General features: G+C 46.5%; 1 protein-coding gene across 1 annotated transcript in view; it reads right to left on the bottom strand.

Annotated features, from left to right (window-relative positions):
* The window catches only part of LOC121550029 (POU domain, class 6, transcription factor 2-like), a 116,816-nt gene extending 110,493 nt beyond the window's left edge, over nucleotides 1–6,323 (bottom strand). The window contains exons 1-2 of the mRNA XM_041862093.2: nucleotides 6,001–6,323; nucleotides 5,074–5,261 (exon numbers count right to left, since the gene is read on the bottom strand). Coding sequence (XP_041718027.2) covers nucleotides 5,074–5,245 — 172 coding nt within the window. The 5' untranslated portion in view covers nucleotides 5,246–5,261; nucleotides 6,001–6,323. The remainder of the gene's footprint in view (nucleotides 1–5,073; nucleotides 5,262–6,000) is intronic.
* Between the last annotated feature and the right edge of the window lie 14,355 nt (nucleotides 6,324–20,678).

Below are 20,678 nucleotides of genomic sequence, written 5' to 3'. Positions count from 1 at the left end.
TAAAAAATTCATTTGACTGACAGCTGGAGCCGTACTATGATCAGGACTTGAGAGGTTGTTTGGAGAACCCTCCCCCCAAATATTTCTCAGGAGTAAGTAACAACGGAGCACAACACTGCCAGACTGCACACTATCTTCACCTTACGCCACTTCCTTGTCTAATCTCAAAACACGCAAACTGTACAGACACACAAACACAGACAAATACACACACACACACACCACTGCCAGACTGCACACTATCGTCCCCTTGTCTGATCCCAAAACATGTACACAGACAAATACACACACAGACAAATACACGCACAGACAAACAAATACACGCACAGACAAATGCACCTACAGACAAATACACCCACAGACAAATACACGCACAGAAAAACAAATACACGAACAGACAAATACACGCACAGAAAAACAAATACACGAACAGACAAATACACGCACAGAGAAACAAATACACGCACAGACAAATACACCTACAGACAAATACACGCACAGAGAAACAAATACACGCACAGACAAATACACCTACAGACAAATACACCCACAGACAAATACACGCACAGAGAAACAAATACACGCACAGACAAATACACGCACAGAGAAACAAATACACAAACAGACAAATACACGCACAGAGAAACAAATACACGAACAGACAAATACACGCACAGAGAAACAAATACACGAACAGACAAATACACGCACAGAGAAACAAATACACGCACAGACAAATACACCTACAGACAAATACACCCACAGACAAATACACGCACAGAGAAACAAATACACGCACAGACAAATACACGCACAGAGAAACAAATACACGAACAGACAAATACACGCACAGAGAAACAAATACACGAACAGACAAATACACGCATAGAGAAACAAACACACGCACAAACAAATACACCTACAGACAAATATGGTGAATATGGTGAAATCCCTGAGCGGTTTCCTTACTCTCTGGCAACTGAGTACGCCTGTATCTTTGTAGTGCCTGGGTGTATTGATACACCATCCAAAGTGTAATTAATAACTTCACCATGCTCAAAGGGATGATAATGCACAGCCCCATGTTGCAAGGATCTGTACAATTCCTGGAAGCTGACAATGTCCTAGTTCTTCCATGGCCCGCGTACTCACCAGACATGACACCCATTGAGCATGTTCAGGATGCTCTGGATCGATGTGTACGACAGCGTGTTCCAGTTCCCGCCAATATCCAGCAACTTCGCGCAGCCATGGAAGAGGACTGGGAAAACATTCCACAGGCCGCAATTAACAGCCTGATCAACTCTATGCAAAGGAGATGTGTCGCGCTGCATGAGGCAAATGATGGTCACACAAGACACTGACTGGTTTTCTGATCCACACTCCTAGATGCATATCTGTATTCCCAGTCATGTGAAATCCATAGATTAAGGCCTAATACATTTATTTCAATTGACTGATTTCCTTATATGAATTGTAACTCAGTAAATTCTTTGAAATTGTTGCATGTTGTGTTTATATTTTTGTTCAGTATATTTAGGCTTGCCATAACAAAGGGGTTCAATACTTATTGACTCAAGACGTTTCAGATTTTCATTGAAATGTCTAAAAACATAATTGCACTTTTACATTATGGGGTATTGTGTGTAGGCTAGTGACACAAATCTCAATTTAATCCATTTTAAATTCAGGCTGTAACAACAAAACGTGGAGAAATGCCAATGGGTGTGAATACTTTCTGAAGACACTGTAGCTTTAGGATTTTGATTGTAACATTTTCACACATATTTTCACTGTATTAGTGTAGTGCCAAACAGAGTAATCTACACCTAATGCCATATGTTGGGCCCTATAACAATCTACGATGTGGAGAACGTGGACGGAATCACGGAATCCAGATATTTAACAGAATTCAACAATATAAAACAATTTATTGAACTTAGTAGGGAATCAACTATATGTATTGAAAATGTATTAATTAGCCTAAGTTTATTATAAGACATGAACAGAATGCATCAGGGATTCAAATTTCCTGCAACTTTCTGAAGAGGCAATGTGAATTCCACGTCTGTGTGTGTGCGGTGTGAGCGTCTACCACTTTGTGTAGCGATGATGCTAATGAAAAGTCTTCTGGTAGATGGAAAGGCTTTCCCAAAAACGTTCTCAATTAAATAACTACAAAGTAGCCTATGCTTATCTGGCAAAATTATATCATGATTATTTGCATCAATCCAGTGGGTATTTGTTTTGCAAACTCTACCATCACATGTGCGCTACAGAAACACTGCTAAACAACATTCTCTTGCTAGCCTCTTGCTAGGTGCGCACTGGAATTAAAGGGTGACTACACTCCCCAAAAATGCATAAGTTGGATCCTGATGTGGTTTAAGCGTTGTTGTGGATTTAGAACATCTCAGTGGTTTTCTATCTGAAAAAGTGTGATTTTGAGAGCAAAAACCTGAAAAACTGGGGAAACCGGAAACCTGGAAAAACTAAATGGAGGAAACAGAATTTTGGAAAAAACGGAATCAGGAAAAAATTATAACAGATTTTATAGAGCCCTACATATGGTGACTGCAGACACTCACAATCCTGCACTCTTCTCGTCAGAGTCACAGTGTACTGTTTTGGGATTGTTTATTTTGCTTCTGCTTTTTCATGGGATGTTCATGTTACAGAACAATATGGTTTTTATACTATCATTATTATGTTTATAATGTATTATGTTAATATTAATAAATATATTTTACTACCAATTTAATCAAGTATTAGTACTACTGTAGTAGTTTGTATTCAATAATATCTGAAAGACACAATTCAGTCACTTTTCGAAAAGCCTCTCCGGACAAGCATACCTTTACTGTAATTTGAAGGGGTGTTTATGGACTGAAATAATATTTTACAATGATGTCCATGGGCATTTTCAGAAATAGATGTATTACATCCTCAATGCTGAGTACTGACTCATAACCTTACAAGCATGTTTAGATGTGTACTAAGTGTAAAATTACTCTACCCTGAAATAGCCTTTGATGAAATTCACTGTGTAAAATGTCTTAAATAGACCACATCATATCCCATCCATTATCTACTCACACCAAGGGCACACGCTGTAACTGCATTACATACTGTTTTCTCAGTGATAGTATAGCATCAAAAGCGCTATCATCAGGATAACACAAAAAGTATACTTTAAACCATCCATGACATACAGTAATTGTTCTATTAATGCATTTCATTTTTTTAAATCGAATTGCAATGCCTGAAACAATTGGTAGGAAAGAAATGTAGCCTATTTGGTTCCATTTGAAAAGCATAAATTAATATCTTAGATACATATTACATATCACAATGTTACAATCGCTACATTGTTTTTTATTATCCTTATTTTGTTGGTACAAAAAATGTATTGATTAATACTTTGGTGTAAATAAGGATTAGTAAGTGACTGAATTTATTCTGATTATTTTGTGACAGCATTGACTAAAAACGTAATGCTAATACTTCCATTAAAAAAGGATCTGACCAAAATCCAAACAAACAACTTGAAATGAGGTAGTGTTTAACCTTTACTTTGAGACTGAATCTACATGTTACAGCAGTCTACATTAGACATAGTGAAATGAGGTCATTTTAACCTTTACTTTGAGACTGAATCTACATGTTACAGCAGTCTATATTAGACATAGTGAAATGAGGTCATTTTAACCTTTACTTTGAGACTGAATCTACATGTTACAGCTGTCTATATTAGACATAGCGTAATGGTCTTTATAGTTTCATTATACAAAACAATTGTTTTAATCTCATTAGATCTACTGATTCATCCTTATGACCTAGGATTAAATTACACTCTCTGGATAAGTACATTAGGTTAATTAAAAGCATATTAATTAACTTGATCGTAATTGTAATTGAACCTGAACATGGAATTAATGAGAGAGATAAGATTGAACTGGCGGGTTAAAAAAAATCTATATATATTTTCTCTATTCAAAATCACATACATTTCTTACTAATTAGTATCTCTTTTACTGTTCTACTTGTGGTAAGGATATCTAATTCCCTATCAGAGCAATAGGCCATTTTTCATTTATATTTCTAAATTGCTGTGATTGAGTGATTTAAATGTGTTTACCATATATCATTTTTAGAAATATCAATTAATCTTCATAACGGTATTTGCAATTAACCTACAAAAAAACATTTGTTAGTTGCTTAAGAAATTCTAAATTGTGATGACCCACCATTGCAGATAAAATCAAGCGCAAGGAAATGTCACAAACCAAAACCAAAGCCAGAGATCCTCACCACTGTTCAATGTTTAGGCATTTTTAAGTTGAGAACACACACACATTTCTGATAAAATATAGCCTAAAATCCTCTCTTATTTAGAATATTTTGTCACAACATTCACACATTTCACTGCTACAAATTACAAAACGTCACGTTCCAAGACATTCCAAGCTGTTTCTGAAAGGAAGGGTCACTTTCCTACCAATCTAATCAATGTAAACTATACAAACACTAATTCCTAAATGTGTTGGCCTAAATACACATTATGAAACACAATTACCTGAACAACTCCAGTGTGACATTTTGAGTATTCAGCTGATTGCGACTCTCACAACAATCTATTTGAAAATTACCACAACTAAACTTCTCAAAATGTAGCCTATAAGGAAATCAATGAATCAATTAACACAAGACTCATAACAAAACACCAAGCAGTTTATAGGACATGACTTAATTGATATTTCCAGTGAAAAAGTAATGACATAATGAACATGTAAAACACCATGTCACCTGAAAGCTCACCTAAAGGACTTATCTTCCACATCTGCATACTCTTAACTCAGGCAACCAACCTTATTGCATCCACCTCTTCCCTGAATCCCTGCACCTCAACTTAGTTTGGTCCATCACACTCTTCCAGCACCTGCTCCAGCAGCACCTGGTCTCAGACGCCCTTTCCAAAACACTCAGAAACAGAGCATTTCCCTGGCCTCTTGTGCCATGACCAGTCTCTGAAGGGAGAGGAGAGACCAAGAGCTGTCCTGTCAATGGACTCACCATAGAGCTTGTTAGGAGTGTCCTCTCTTTCCGTGGCCTCGGAGGACAGGAGCAGGGGCTCGTCGTTGAGCTTGCTGTCTGGGGTGGCCGCTTTGTCCTCTGCCCGGAGTTCTGCCGCGCTCATCTCGCTGCGCAGGGAGAGCAGCGGCTTGCTCAACTGCCCTGTAATCATCGGATCCTGGAGGGAGCTGGAGAGCCCAGGTGGGGAATACAACAGAACGTGGTTAGATTTGCCTCGCAGCCTCTCACACACTACTATACACTGGCTTGTTCTCTGTCTACCCCCCTTCACTCCCCTTCTCTCTACCCCTGTGTCTCCCCTCTATCGCTCACTCATCACTCTCTCCCTCCCTCCCCCTCCCTCTCTCTACAGCGTTCTCTCTTTTATCTGAGACTGGTGCTGCTCCCGCTGATATTGGTGGCTGCAAACTGCCTGGTGAAGAGCGGTTACGGATTGTTTGGCTTTGCCATTATACTCTGCAGCCTTAAAGGTTCTCCACACCTCTAAAGGCTCATTAATACCCACAGAACATACATGTCACAACATTCTGTACATGCATACTGTACCTAGAAATATTGACGTACTGTATCTACGTAGACAGTTAATGAATTCCTCAAAAGTAAAGCCTGCCTGATATTTTAATTAAGAGCATGAAGTCAAAGGTGGCATCATTAGTCAGAGGCAACATCAGCAAACGATTAAGACCTCTTCCAATCAAGAGCAGGAATAGATCAATGCGTATCACTGGTCCTCCCAAAAATGTAATTCTAATGTCTCACAAAAACAAAACCACCATAAGCTGGAGGGAATTAGAATGACTGTCAGTTAATTACTAACAAAGTAATGTATGAAGATATGTTGCTACTGATGTGCAACTATGTAAAAGTGCACCAAATGAAAAATAAACCAACAAAAAGCACACATACCTAAATGAAGCTCCAGTGAATGACCAAACAATTATTTTACAAAATGATCTTCTGAATGTCCAAAGAACCTGACAGAAACCAATTAAAACATGCTCACGACCACAGAGCAGAGACCAGCTAGTGCATGACGCTTGCTACAAAACCAGAAACATTCTCGTCGACCTTGGTGCATCTGAATAGCCACTGAGGGTTCAAGCCTAAGTTTGCCTCCCAAGACAAGCACTGGAGATGTCACCTCCACTCTCTCTCCTCCCTCTTTGCCTCCCTTGTGTCTCCTCAGACTGTTCCACCTCCCTCCTGCTCTGAGACACACAATGAACAGCAGGAACACAGAGGGGTAAAACTCTGTCCCTCTCACGCTGCCTTATTTATGGATAAGAACATTCAGTCTAAATGGGTTGGAGATGGGGACAGGTGACCAGCATGTATGGCGTGAGGGAGAGGGGGGTCAACCTTGCCCATGCGCCAGTCCACCACTAATCTCACGCCTGCCAGGGAGGTCGATGTGTTCCTGCCCAGATGGGCCTTTTTAATGCGCTCATCAGGGGAATCGGGGGGGCTTTGATATGACACATGATAATCTATGAAAATGTTAATCAATAGAAATAGTTTAAGATGTCATCGAAAGGCGAGTCGGCTGGTCAATACTCATATCCCTGGTAACAATATCTCTTGTCATCAGGGCTTCATTTGTGGACCACTTAAATATGGGACTCTGCGCATCAATGCACCTCTCTGCCCGGTGAGGTAAACACATTTTCCCCTCTGTCTGAGCCTGGCCTTACTCGCTCTTTGCATCCATTTGGGCCCACCCCCACCTCCCACCTCTTCTCCTTTGAGTCGCATGATAGGTCCACTGGAGGGATAAATTAATACCTAATTGGATCTTGCAGTCATCAAAATAATCAATAGTTTTTTATTATTTATTCTTCACAGTCTGTCGGCTCTTTGGAAACTCAGAGGGACAGCAGCAGGGAGCACGGGCAGTGCTGAAATTTCCCTCGTCGTTTCACAATGTAGTTGTTTGCAAGACATAGTAAAACAGAGAACAATGAAGGCAGTGCCTTTGGTTAGAATGTGGGACATATAAAGGGAAAGGGGAATCTTTTCCCCACCAGCGATGATAAAAAATAGAACAAGAAGCAACTGACACTTGGAGTAAGGCAGGGTCCTCTCTGTCCATCCTTACATCTCTTTCCTTTTTTCAATGTTCTCCTTATTTCATCATATCTAATGCTGACATTCCTCTTCCTGACAGACTCTAAACAATGAGATCACAGCTCTAATCTTCAGTTCCATTGGTGGATAGGTGCAGCATCTGTCTCCTCCTCCTTCATCCAAGGCTGTTAATCACATTATTAAAAAGGAGCTCTGGTCCTCTTCAGCCAAAGGGGGAATGTTTATTTCAACAGAGTGGGTGGGTGTGGTGTGAGGGCTCGGGGGTGGAGTGGAGTGTGTAGTGGGGGAGTGGGGTTGCTTTACTCCCCCTGGCCGCAGTGCAGGAACAGGGAAAAGCACTTGGTTTTCACCCCTCCCTCCCTCCCACTCCTCTCTTCCTACCCCCAGTTTCCATGGAGGAAGTGGTCAGCACAGAGCCCTCAGCTCTCATCAGATATCCATGCTAATAGATAATGGCCTTAACGCCATTGTCCCATGAGTCCCCCTGAGTCCCCGAACATGCTCCACTCAAGGCACTGAAAGAGAATTATAATTAAGTAATGTTAATAATCATAATAATGGTAATAACAATAATACAACTGTGGTAATAATTATACCTTATTCTGTGTCAAACATTTTGTCACGGTTTCGGCCGAGGCTGCTCCTCTTCCTTGTTCGGGCAGGCTTCGGCGGTCGTCGTCTCCGGAGTACTAGCTGCCACCGTTCTATGTTTCATGTTCATTTGGTTTTGTCTGTTCATAACACCTGTCCCTTATTTGTGTCTTAATTGTTCCCTTATTTAGTTTCGTGTGTTTGGGTCAGGTGTTATGCGTGATTGTTTATTGTCAGCCTGCCTCTGAGAAGTTTATTGTATCTCTCGTTGTTGTTACCCGAGAGCTCGCACTGCGTGCGCTTTTCTTGTTTAAACGCACTGTGTTTTTGTGCGTAATTGTTTGCGCCACCCGGTTGGGTTGGCGACTCATTGTTCACGTGTTTTTGAACATTACTAAAGACGGTTGAAGTCATCCTGGTTCCTGCGCTTGATTCCTTCCACTCATCTACACACACCACTCTGACAGAATCACGCATCACCTCCATGGAATCAGCAGGAGCGACCGCGCCGACAGCCGAGATGGCTGAACGTCTTCGTGGTCAGGAGGACCGCATCAACCAGGTCTGTCATGCCCTGGAGGGGGTGATGAATACTCTGCACCGATGGGAGACCAGCGGGGTTCCCACACCTCCACGAACCGAACCAGCCCCATCGGTCAGCCCTCCTGTCTCATCTCCGGAACCTAGTGGGATTCGGCTCTCGCTCCCGAGGGCGTACGACGGCTCCACTGCCGGGTGTCAAGGGTTCCTGCTGCAGGTGGAGCTCTACCTCGCCACCGTACACCCGGCGCCCTCGGGACACGAGAGCGTCTCAGCCCTCATCTCCTGTCTCACCGGCAAGGTGTTGGAGTGGGCCAACGCCGAGTGGAGGAGAATGGACGCCGCTACCACGAACTATGCGGAGTTCTCCCGCCGCTTCCGTGCTGTGTTCGACCATCCACCAGAAGGGAAGGCGGCGGGGGAACGTCTATTCTACCTCCGACAGGGGATGAGGAGCGCCCAGGACTTTGCCTTGGAGTTTCGGACCCTAGCGGCGGATGCAGGGTGGAATGAGCGGGCCCATATCGACCATTTCCGCTGCAGCCTCCGGGAGGATGTCCAGCGAGAGTTGGCGTGCAGGGACACGTCGTTGACTTTCGATCAGCTGGTCGACATGGCCATCCGGCTGGATACCCTGCTCGCCACCCGTGGGCGTCCCGGAGGAGGGGGTTCGCCCATTCCACTCTCCAGCACCTCCGAGCCGAGCCCTATGGAGCTCGGAGGTGCTGGCGCTAGGGAACGGAGGAGGAGGAGCCCGAGGGGACCCGGCCCTTGCACCAACTGTGGTCGTGGAGGGCACACCGCGGCTAGGTGTTGGGGCGGGTTCTCCAGTGAGGGAGAAGGCAGGTCACGCATTGGGGGGTCCCCCCAGGTGAGTAGGCGCCCTGCTTACCCAGAGCTTTCTGTCGTGCACCTAACCTTGCCTGTTTGTTTCCCACAGGTTGCACCTCGTTCCCAGCATAAGGCGCTGGTAGATTCAGGCGCAGCTGGGAATTTTGTAGATCGCCAGTTCTGTATAGAGTTAGGGATTCCCCTCCTCCCAGTGGATAAGCCTTTCCCCGTCCATGCCCTAGATAGCCGTCCGTTAGGGTCTGGGTTGATTAGGGAAGTCACAGCACCCCTTCAGATGATGGCGCAGGAGGGTCATGAGGAGAGAATTCAGCTCTATCTAATTGACTCTCCTGCGTATCCGGTAGTGCTGGGTCTTCCCTGGTTGATGACTCATGACCCTATTATTAGGTGGCGAGAGAAAGCTCTTAAAGGGTGGTCTGCTCAATGTGAGGGGCGGTGTCTGGGTGTTTCCATAGGGGCGACCTCGGTGGAGAGTCCGAATCTAATGCCAGCACTGCAGATTCCCCCCGAGTATGAGGATTTGGCACTGGCGTTCAGTAAGACTAGGGCGGCGCAGCTGCCGCCTCATAGACGGGGGGATTGTGCGATAGATCTCCAGTCAGGAGCAGCTCTCCCGCGGAGCCATGCGTATCCCTTGTCTCAAGAGGAGAGAAAGGCTATGGAGACATACATCTCTGAGTCTCTTAGACAGGGATACATACGGGCCTCCGTTTCACCCGCTTCCTCAAGTTTCTTTTTTGTGAAGAAAAAGGATGGAGGTCTGCGCCCGTGTATTGATTACCGCGGTCTCAATCAGATCACAGTGAAGTACAGCTATCCACTTCCTCTGATTGCGACTATGACGGAGTCACTGCACGGTGCGCAGTTCTTTACAAAATTGGATCTTAGGAGCGCATATAACTTCGTGCGCATTCGAGAGGGCGATGAATGGAAGACAGCGTTTAGCACGACTTCCGGACACTACGAGTATCTAGTCATGCCATATGGGTTGATGAATGCTCCCTCAGTCTTCCAATCCTTCGTCGATGAGATTTTCCGGGACATGCAGGGACAGGGAGTAGTTGTGTACATCGACGACATTCTGGTGTATAGTCCTACCCGTGCTGAGCATGTAGCCCTGGTGCGCCGAGTATTGAGGAGGCTGTTGGAGCATGACCTATATGTCAAGGCAGAGAAATGTCTGTTTTTCCAGAAGTCGGTCTCCTTTCTGGGTTACCAGTTATCTGCGTCAGGGGTGAAGATGGAGGTAGACCGGGTGTCAGCTGTGCGTAATTGGCAGACCCCAACCACTGTGAAGGAGGTGCAACGGTTCTTGGGTTTTGCGAATTATTACCGGAGGTTTATCCGGGGTTTTGGACAGGTGGCAGCTCCCATAACGTCTCTGTTAAAGGGGGGTCCGGTGCGCTTGCGGTGGTCAGCTGAGGCGGACAGGGCATTTGGGAGACTAAAGGACCTGTTTACCTCGGGCGCCGGTGTTGGCGCATCCGGATCCCTCTTACCGTTCCAAGTAGAGGTGGACGCGTCAGAGGCCGGGATAGGGGCCGTTTTCCCAGCGTTCTGGCACTCCACCTAAACTCCGTCCCTGTGCGTTCTACTCAAAGAAGCCTCAGTCCGGCGGGAGCGGAATTATGACGTAGGAGACAGGGAGCTGTTAGCCGTGGTACAGGCCCTAAAGGTGTGGCGGCATTGGCTCGAGGGGGCTCAACACCCTTTCCTCAGTCTAACTGACCATCGTAACCTGGAGTACATCCGGGCAGCTAGGAGACTGAATCCTCGCCAGGCTCGCTGGACTATGTTCCTAGCCCGGTTTGTGTTTAAAATCACATACATCCCTGGGTCCCAGAACGGGAAGGCAGATGCTCTGTCTCGGCGGTATGACGCAGAGGAGAGGTCAGTTGAGTCCACGCCCATACTACCGGAGTCTTGTCTGGTTGCTCCGGTGGTGTGGGAGGTTGATGGTGAGATCGAGCGGGCGTTACGCACCGACCCGAGTCCTCCACAGTGTCCTGTGGGTCGGACGTACGTTCCGCTCGAGGTACGCGATCGCCTCATTTGTTGGGCTCATACGTCCCCCTCCTCTGGCCATCCGGGTATCGGCCGGACAGTGCACTGCCTTAGCACGAAGTACTGGTGGCCAACGTTAGCTAGGGATGTGAGGATTTATGTCTCCTCCTGTTCGGTGTGTGCCCAGTGTAAGGCGCCCAGACATTTGCCCAGGGGTAAGTTACAACCCCTGCCTATTCCACAACGACCCTGGTCCCACCTCTCGGTGGATTTTGTTACCGACCTTCCCCCTCACAGGGGAATACTACCATCCTGGTCGTTGTGGATCGGTTCTCTAAGGCCTGTCGTCTCCTTCCCATGCCGGGTCTACCCACTGCCCTACAGACCGCTGAGGCTCTGTTCACCCATGTCTTCCGGCATTACGGGGTACCCGAGGATATAGTGTCTGACCGAGGCCCCCAGTTCACCTCTAGAGTGTGGAGAGCATTTATGGAACGGTTGGGGTTTCGGTAAGCCTTACCTCGGGGTACCACCCGGAGAGTAATGGGCAGGTTGAACGTGTCAACCAGGATGTGGGTAGGTTTCTGAGGTCATACTGTCAGGGCCGGCCGGAGGAGTGGGCGAGATATGTGCCCTGGGCCGAGATGGCACAGAACTCTCTTCGCCACTCCTCCACCCAACTAACCCCTTTTCAGTGTGTGTTAGGGTACCAGCCGGTTCTGGCACCATGGCATGAGAGCCAGATCGAGGCCCCCGCTGTGGATGAGTGGGTGCGGCGCTCGGAGGAGACGTGGGACGCTGCACACGTCCATCTGCAGCGTGCCATACGTCGACAGAAGACGAGCGCCGACCTACACCGCAGTGAGGGGCCAGTGTACGCACCTGGAGATCGAGTCTGGCTCTCAACCAGAAACCTGCCCCTCCGCCTGCCCTGCCGGAAGCTGGGTCGGCGGTTTGTGGGGCCATTTAAAGTCCTGAGGAGATTGAACGAGGTGAGTTATAGGTTAGAACTACCTGTTGATTACAAAAATATTAACCCCTCGTTCCATGTGTCTCTCCTCAGGCCGGTGGTAGCTGGTCCACTCCAGGACTTTGAGATTGAGGAGACTCCTCCGCCCCCGTTGGACATCGAGGGGGCTCCGGCGTACACCGTGAGGTCCATCCTGGATTCTAGACGCCGGATGGGGGGTCTTCAATATCTCGTGGAGTGGGAGGGGTACGGCCCGGAGGAGCGGTGCTGGGTGCCAAGGAGGGACATATTAGACCAGTCCCTACTGACCGATTTCCATCGGGGTCATCCTGCGCGCCCTGCTCCGCGTCGTCCGGGTCGTCCCCGAGCTCCGGGTCGGCGCACGGCTGGAGCCGCGCGTCAAGGGGGGGGGTACTGTCACGGTTTCGGCCGAGGCTGCTCCTCTTCCTTGTTCGGGCAGGCTTCGGCGGTCGTCGTCTCCGGAGTACTAGCTGCCACCGTTCTATGTTTCATGTTCATTTGGTTTTGTCTGTTCATAACACCTGTCCCTTATTTGTGTCTTAATTGTTCCCTTATTTAGTTTCGTGTGTTTGGGTCAGGTGTTATGCGTGATTGTTTATTGTCAGCCTGCCTCTGAGAAGTTTATTGTATCTCTCGTTGTTGTTACCCGAGAGCTCGCACTGCGTGCGCTTTTCTTGTTTAAACGCACTGTGTTTTTGTGCGTAATTGTTTGCGCCACCCGGTTGGGTTGGCGACTCATTGTTCACGTGTTTTTGAACATTACTAAAGACGGTTGAAGTCATCCTGGTTCCTGCGCTTGATTCCTTCCACTCATCTACACACACCACTCTGACACATTTTTATTTATTTATTTTACTTTTATTTAACTAGGCAAGTCAGTTAAGAACAAATTCTTATTTACAATGACGGCCTACACCGGCCAAACCTGGACGACGCTGGGCCAATTGTGCGCCGCCCTATGGGACTCCCAATCACGGCCGGTTGTGATACAGCCTGGAATCGAACCAGGGGGTCTGTAGTGACGCCTCAAGCACTGTGATGTAGTGCCTTAGACCGCTGCACCACTCGGGAGCCCATATAGCATTATCTTTAAAAAATATAATACGTTATAATGTAGATTATAATATGTAATAGTATGACAATCATTATTTTACAAGTATAATATAATTTACTTATATCATTTAATCATCAACATTTATAAAACATTCCACAGTTGAAATAAATAATCATAATTTTCTAAATGTAAAAGGAAATTGTGAAATTACAGTGGTTATTTGTTTTCTGATGTATTTGACAGTAAATCTATAAACTGATTCAGCATGACAACTACTGTTTTATTTTATTAAGGCATCACTGACATAAACACAGTCACTTGTCATAAATTAAGAACAGATCATTATTTTTGGCAGAATGTGTGTTGCTTAAATTTAGCTCACAATTTATGTCCCTGAGGATATAGCAGAGTTGTTTCACTTTTTGATGGTTTGTAGTGTGTTTGAGTGCAATCTGCAGGGTAAATAAGCCCTTCTTTTCACCTAAAGAAGGTTTGTCTCAAAATCACACAAAAAAGCACAGGGTCCCAGAAATACATTAATACAGTGAGAAGTTATCTGACTTTAAGAGAACCAAATGTCTATAAAATAATAATCATCCTACACCCTAGAGCAGGGTTCTTCAATTCCAGTCCTGGAGGGCCGAAACACTTCTGTTTTTTATTTCTACCTGGTAGTTAATTGTACACACCTGGTGTCCCAGGTCTGAATTAGCCCCTGATTAGAAGGAGAGGATGAAAAACAGAGGTGTTTCGGCCCTCCAGGACCGGAATTGAAGAACCCTGCCCTAGAGGTAGCTGCTATAATGTTCCAGGACCTCTATGGTATGCTCTATGTATGTGCTACGAGAGATGATGATTTGTCTCCCCCTTAGGGTAGGGAAACATACTGTTCCCCCAGTATGGCATGTCTGTTGTGGACTAGGAAGCCTTTACAGTAGTGTCCAGCTATTCTCCTGTCAAGACAAAACTGCGTAAATAAATATATACAAGCAAAAAGGTAAAGTGAAATCTAAAATGTACTCAAATCAAATATGAAAATGTCTACAATACTGACAGATATATATAAATATGGCTTTTTTATTTTTGTCAGTAGCCTAATGTAGGCCGTTTAATAAATATGCTCTGATACTTTCTTATCCTTTATATACACGAGACCCAAGTGCGATTCATTCAAATGTCTTCTTCAAGACAGCAGTATCATATAGTAAACTAATGGCTAACTTGGAATCTAATGTAAGGCATAGATTCGCTGAATAGACTAAACCAACTTTTCCCAGAATAACAGTTTAAACCGTCCAACGGGACAGGAAAATATAAGTTTCGCTTTCATATTTCTCATTAATATGATCAATTGTTACGGCTTCCTACCTCCACTAATGTAAGAAATGCTCCCAAATGGCCGTCATAAGCGGTCAGAGCAGGCTGAAGACTTTCTAAGACAATGTATTAAAAAGAGCTCTTTGAAGCCTGTAAACCAGAAGGTCCACAACAAATAAAAGACCCCGATTGGTCAGGAGTGTGTTTTCTGTACATCAATCCACAGTGCTCTCATTCTGGAGCATCAAAGCCTTCGCTGTGCTAATCTGACTCCTACAATGGCAGGGGAAGCTTTCCCTGTGGAAAATGCAACAAGCTTTTACATTAGGGGCAACATATGACGCTGGTCATTTTGGGATGCATTTAACACAGCATTCTACTGAACGACTGTAGATCCATATAGATCCACTGTAGATCAATTCCTAGATCTGCTCAAAATCGGCTTGGTGGAACAGCAATGTATCAACTCTAAGAAGGGGCCTTTGTCTTAATGTTAATTTAAATACTGCCTGCCGTCAGCATTTAACTAAATCTATTCTGCAATTATACTAAGAAAAAAACATTTAAAAAGTTGTGCATAATGCAGCCAGAGAGAGAGTGAGATGGAAATAGAGAGGGATATCAATGGGCTGACCTTACTTTCGCCCACAGGAGGTTGGTGGCACCTTAATTGGGGAGGACGGGCTCGTGGTGATGGCTGGAGTAGAATAGGTGGAATGGTATCAGATACATCAAACACATGGTTTCCATGTGTTTAATGCCATTTCATTCGCTCCATTCCAGACATTATTAGGAGCCCTCCTCCCCAGCACCCTGTGCTTTGCCACTATCACGACTGACACGCCCACAGAACCACACAGCACCATGGGACTTCTCCTCAAAGTCAACTTCCCCAAGCCACCCCCTGGGACATGCACCATATCCACATTCTCATGAAAGGTGTGAAAATCTGATTTCCCAAAAAGGATTGGTAATTCTCTATGAGGGAAGAGGCAGCGATCGATAAATCATTGCTAAGTAGATTGTAAAGAAAAAAGTATTCCCCGCTGGTGTCACTGCATTAGGATTCTTCTGAGGATGGATAAGAGGAGGTGGGGGTGGAACTCAATCTCAATAAAGCAGAGACAAATCATGCCTTTAGCACCCATCTGGACCCAAGCCACACCACTATCACAGCAGAGTAAAGCCTTATAAATATCATGCTAGTTTGAGGGGCAGGAGAATGAGAACGAATGTTTTCCTCCACTGGTTACCACGCTTGTGTTTTGTCTGATGCAACATGATTACATTTTTGCAAAAGGCAACTAGAAAGAGTCTCCAGCGGTAGCACTGTGTGGGTAAAATCACTGGGGAAGCCAAGCCCCCCCCCCCTCCCCCAAAAAAGCCATATTACAACCTATGTGTTGTGATAATTGTGTTGTTTGCTCTATAACCTGTTAATTCATATGCCTTGTGACCGTGATATATAGGCCTAAAGGCCGAGACAATAAGAAGACACAGTGGCAAAATCAATTCAACCACACCTTTGTTTTATCACAAAACCGTATATAGCAACCACTGCAGTGGCGTGTATTCATGGATGCCAAGGGAAGACACGCTTCCCCTCAAGATGTAACAAGAAAAAAAAATCTTTAGTCTATCTGTGTTTCATAATGTTCCTTCAATTCGCAAGAGCCTGAATGTATCTCACAGGAGAATGCATCTGAGCGAGTGAAATAGTGCCCCTCTGTCTCTCTACGTGTAGGCCATCTATCTGATGTTGTCTGCTCCAAACGAGTATGACATTGTTGCCGCCCATAGCATTGAAGGCAAGGGAAGCCAGCGAGCATTTGACCTGGCTTGATAAAGCCATGGATGGAGATAGGGATTTGGACTTGTGGTTTTACTTAATTCTCCGTACTGTACTGGCCAATGATTATAACTGCGATTCTGATCCAACCATTAATTCATATATTGTTGTGCCCCTGGCCTGAGAGGATGGAAGTTCAATATGTAGCTAGATGTAGAAGGCTAATGTTAACTAGCTAACGTTGCCCATGAATGGAAGTTAGGCTAGCGAGCAAGCATTTTAGCCAGGTAGCCTAAGACAACAAAAAATAAAAGCATGTACTGTATGACAGATTGATTGACCGTTTCGTCAACAGGAAAGAGAGGAGGATGGCATTAGCGTTTCTCTACAAGTAGGGTCAGTCAATATGTTTTTCTACTTGCACGAACGTGCACGCACACACACACACACACACACATGCACACACGCACACAGATTTTACCCACACACCGCTACTGAACCTCTGTCCAGTGAAGTCCACAAAGCATTTTGCATGTACAGTAACAGACAGTTAAATTACCTACAGCATGGTCAAGCAAGTCAATGTTTCCGACATTTTCGGACCACTAAACAACTATTGTTTTAGAACCACAGAGAGTTATCGCAAGTCGCAAAGAAAACAGGAGCTGCCTCCACTATTCCAGCACCAATTCAACTTCAACATTTCAACATCATCAAATCACCTCTGCTTAGTCTATTACAGTCACAATTAAAAGATACCAAAACAATTTAGTTCAATCAACGTAAGCTAAATATGATGTGGCTGTCCATGGTTCTGATTTCTGTGTGCCTGTGTGTGTGTGTGTGTGTGCGTGTGTGTGTGTGTGTGCGCATATTTGTATTTGTATTTGTATTTATTAAGGATCTCCATTAGTTCTAAGGCAGCAGCTACTCTTCCTGGGGTCCAGCAACATTAAGGCAGTTATATACCATTTTAAATATTACATGACATTACATTTCATAACACTTTCCACAAAACACATTAAGTGTGGTCCCTCAGGCCTGTCACGCCCTGACATTGAGATCTCTAGTTGGGTTGGTCAGGGTGTGAAATATAATTTATATATTTCTATGTTGGCCAGGTGTGGTTCCCAATCAGAGGCAGCTGTCGTCGTTGTCTCTGATTGGGGATCATACTTAGGCAGCCATGTTGCCTACCTTAGTTGGGATCTTGTTTCTGTTTGGCTTGTTTGATGTTTAGCCTCTTGAACTTCACGTTCTGTTGGATTTTGTTATTTTGTCGGTGTTTATTAAAATAAACGACTATGTATGCATACCACGCTGCACCTTGGTCCGATCCTTTACACAACGAACGTGACAGAAGATCCCACCACCAATGGACCAAGCAGCGTGGCCAGGAGGAGCAGACATGCTGGACACAGGTGGGGAAAACATTCTGGACATGGGAGGAGATATTGGCCGGTAAGGGAGCCTGGGCAAGCCCAGGCAGGAGAGAAAAGACGGCGACTCAAAAGGTCCCGATCACGAAGGAAGCCCGAGAGGCAGCCCCATTAATTTATTTGGGGGGGCACACAGGGTGGTTGGCGGAGCAGCAGGAGGCCCTGGAAGGGCTGATTGTGGAGAGGGAGATAGCGATAGAAGAAGCCGCTATGATAGATGCCCTCCAAGACCTGCAACTCAGTACTATGAGAGAGGAGACCACCGCCTTACGGGAGCTGTTAGTTAAGAGGGAGCAGGAGCTCTCCCTTCAGAGGGAGGCGCTGCAGGAGGCCCACAGGGAGAACGAGTCAGTGGATGCACGGAGAGAGGAGCTGGCTAGGCAACAGGAGGAGCTGAGAGAGGAGTTAACCCTACAGCAAAAGAGAATGCAGTCTTTAGAGCAGAGGCTGGTGGAGCCAGGTTTCAGAGTAGAGCCAACTCCCTGCACTCGCGTTAAGGAGCGTGGGACCATTCAGGCACCCTGTTATGCTGTGATACGCACTGTATCTCCAGTGCGCATTCACAGCCCGGTGCGCTTGGTGCCCGCGCCCCGCTCTTGCCGGGCTAAAATGAGCGTTCAGCCAGGATGGGTTGAGCCTGCTCCTCGCACCAAACCAGTGGTGCCTGTCTCCAGGCCGCTACGGCCCGTACCTGCTCCTCGTACCAAACCAGTGGTGCGTGTCCCTAGCCTGGTACGGCCCGTGCCTGCTCCTCGCACCAAACCAGTGGTGCGTGTCCACAGCCCAGTGCGTCCTGTGGCAGCGCCCCGCACTGGCACGACGCCTCCAGTGATGATCCATGGCACGACGTCGCCAGTAATGATCCATGGCACGAAGCTTCCAGTGATGATTCATGGCACGAAGCCTCCAGTGATGATCCATGGCATGAAGACTCCAGTGATGGTCCATGGCCCGGAGCATCCTGCGACGGTTTGCAGTCCAGAGCCTCCAGCGACAGTCTGCTGTCCAGAGTCTCCAGCTCCGGTCAGCTGCTTTACTCCAGTGCCAGAGCAGTCCGCTCCACCGGTGCCTAGTCCATTGCCGGTCAGCTGCTCCACTCCTGTGCCAGAGCAGTCCGCTCCACCGGTGCCTAGTCCAGCGCCGGTTATCTGCTCCCTACCAGAGCCGGGGCAGTCCGCTTCACCGGTGCCTAGTCCGGGTCCGGTCGTCTACTCTTCCCCCATGCCGGAGCCATCCGCTCCACCGGGGTCCGGGCTGGAGCCAGACGTCAACCCCTCTCCAGGGTAGGGGTCTCCCACACCAGGGTCCAGACAGGACTTGGTGCATCGCGGGAGGACTGCTGGGCCGGGACCAGACATCAGCCCCTCTCCAGGGTCGAGGGCTCCTACACCAGGGTCCACACAGGACTTGGTGCATCGCGGGAGGACTGCTGGGCCGGGACCAGACGTCAGCCCCTCTCCAGGGTCGAGGGCTCCTACACCAGGGTCCAGACAGGACTTGGTGCATCGCGGGAGGACTGCTGGGCCGGGACCAGACGTCAGCCCCTCTCCAGGGTCGAGGGCTCCTACACCAGGGTCCAGACAGGACTTGGTGCATCACGGGAGGACTGCTGGGCCGGGACCAGACGTCAGCCCCTCTCCAGGGTCGAGGGCTCCCACACCAGGGTCCAGACAGGGCTTGGTGCATTGTGGGAGGACTGAGAGGGGGAGCATCGCGCCGGGGTCCAGACCGGACCGGGCATGCAAATGGGAGGCAGGATGGGAGAAGAGTTTACTGCCTACGTCACGTCCGAAGCCGGAGCCGCCAACGAGGCTAGATGCCCACCCGGACCCTCCCCTAATGAGTCAAGTTTTTGCGACCGGAGTCCGCACCTTTGGAGGGGGGGGGGTGTACTGTCACGCCCTGACATTGAGATCTCTAGTTGGGTTGGTCAGGGTGTGAAATCTAATTTATATATTTCTATGTTGGCCGGGTGTGGTTCCCAATCAGAGGCAGCTGTCGGTCATTGTCTCTGATTGGGAATCATACTTAGGCAGCCATGTTGCCTACCTTAGTTGGGATCTTGTTTCTGTTTGGCTTGTTTGATGTTTAGCCTCTTGAACGTCACGTTCTGTTGGATTTTGTTATTTTGTCTGTGTTTATTAAAATAAACGACTATGTATGCATACCACGCTGCACCTTGGTCTGATCCTTTACACAACGAACGTGACAAGGCCACTACTCTACTATCACATATCTACAATACAACGTGTGTACGTGTGTGTAGAGTGCATGTCTTATCATGTGTATGTGCCTGTGTGTCTCTTCACAGTCCCCACTGTTATTTTCCGAGGTCCCTCTTTGTGGCACCTGACCACACATTTGAACAGTAGTCCAGGTGCGACAAAACTAGGGCCTGTAGGACTTGCCTTGTTGATAGTGTTGTTAAAAAGGTACAGCAGCGCTTTATTATGGACAGACTTCTCCCCATCTTAGCTACTGTTGTATCAACATGTTTTGACCATGACAGTTTACAATCCAGGGTTACTCCAAGCAGTTTAGTCACCTCAACTTGCTCAATTTCCACATTATTTATTACACAATTTAGTTGAGGTTTAGGATTTAGTGAATGATTTGTCCCAAATACATTGCTTTTAGTTTTTGAAATATTTAGGACTAACTTATTCCATTCCTTATGTTGGAGAGGCTTCCATTAAAGAACACCCTCTGTCTTCTGTTAGACAGGTAACTCTTTATCCACAATATAGCAGGGTGTGTAAAGCCATAACACATACGTTTTTCCATCATCAGACTATGATCGATAATGTCAAAAGCCGCACTGAAGTCTAACAAAACAGCTCCCACAATATTTACAGTGGGAAAAAAAAGTATTTAGTCAGCCACCAATTGTGCAAGTTCTCCCACTTAAAAAGATGAGAGAGG

The sequence above is a fragment of the Coregonus clupeaformis genome, chromosome 34 (genome assembly GCF_020615455.1).
Source record: "Coregonus clupeaformis isolate EN_2021a chromosome 34, ASM2061545v1, whole genome shotgun sequence".
NCBI classification, from domain to species: Eukaryota; Metazoa; Chordata; class Actinopteri; order Salmoniformes; family Salmonidae; genus Coregonus; species Coregonus clupeaformis.
This window is presented reverse-complemented; position numbering and strand designations above follow the sequence as displayed.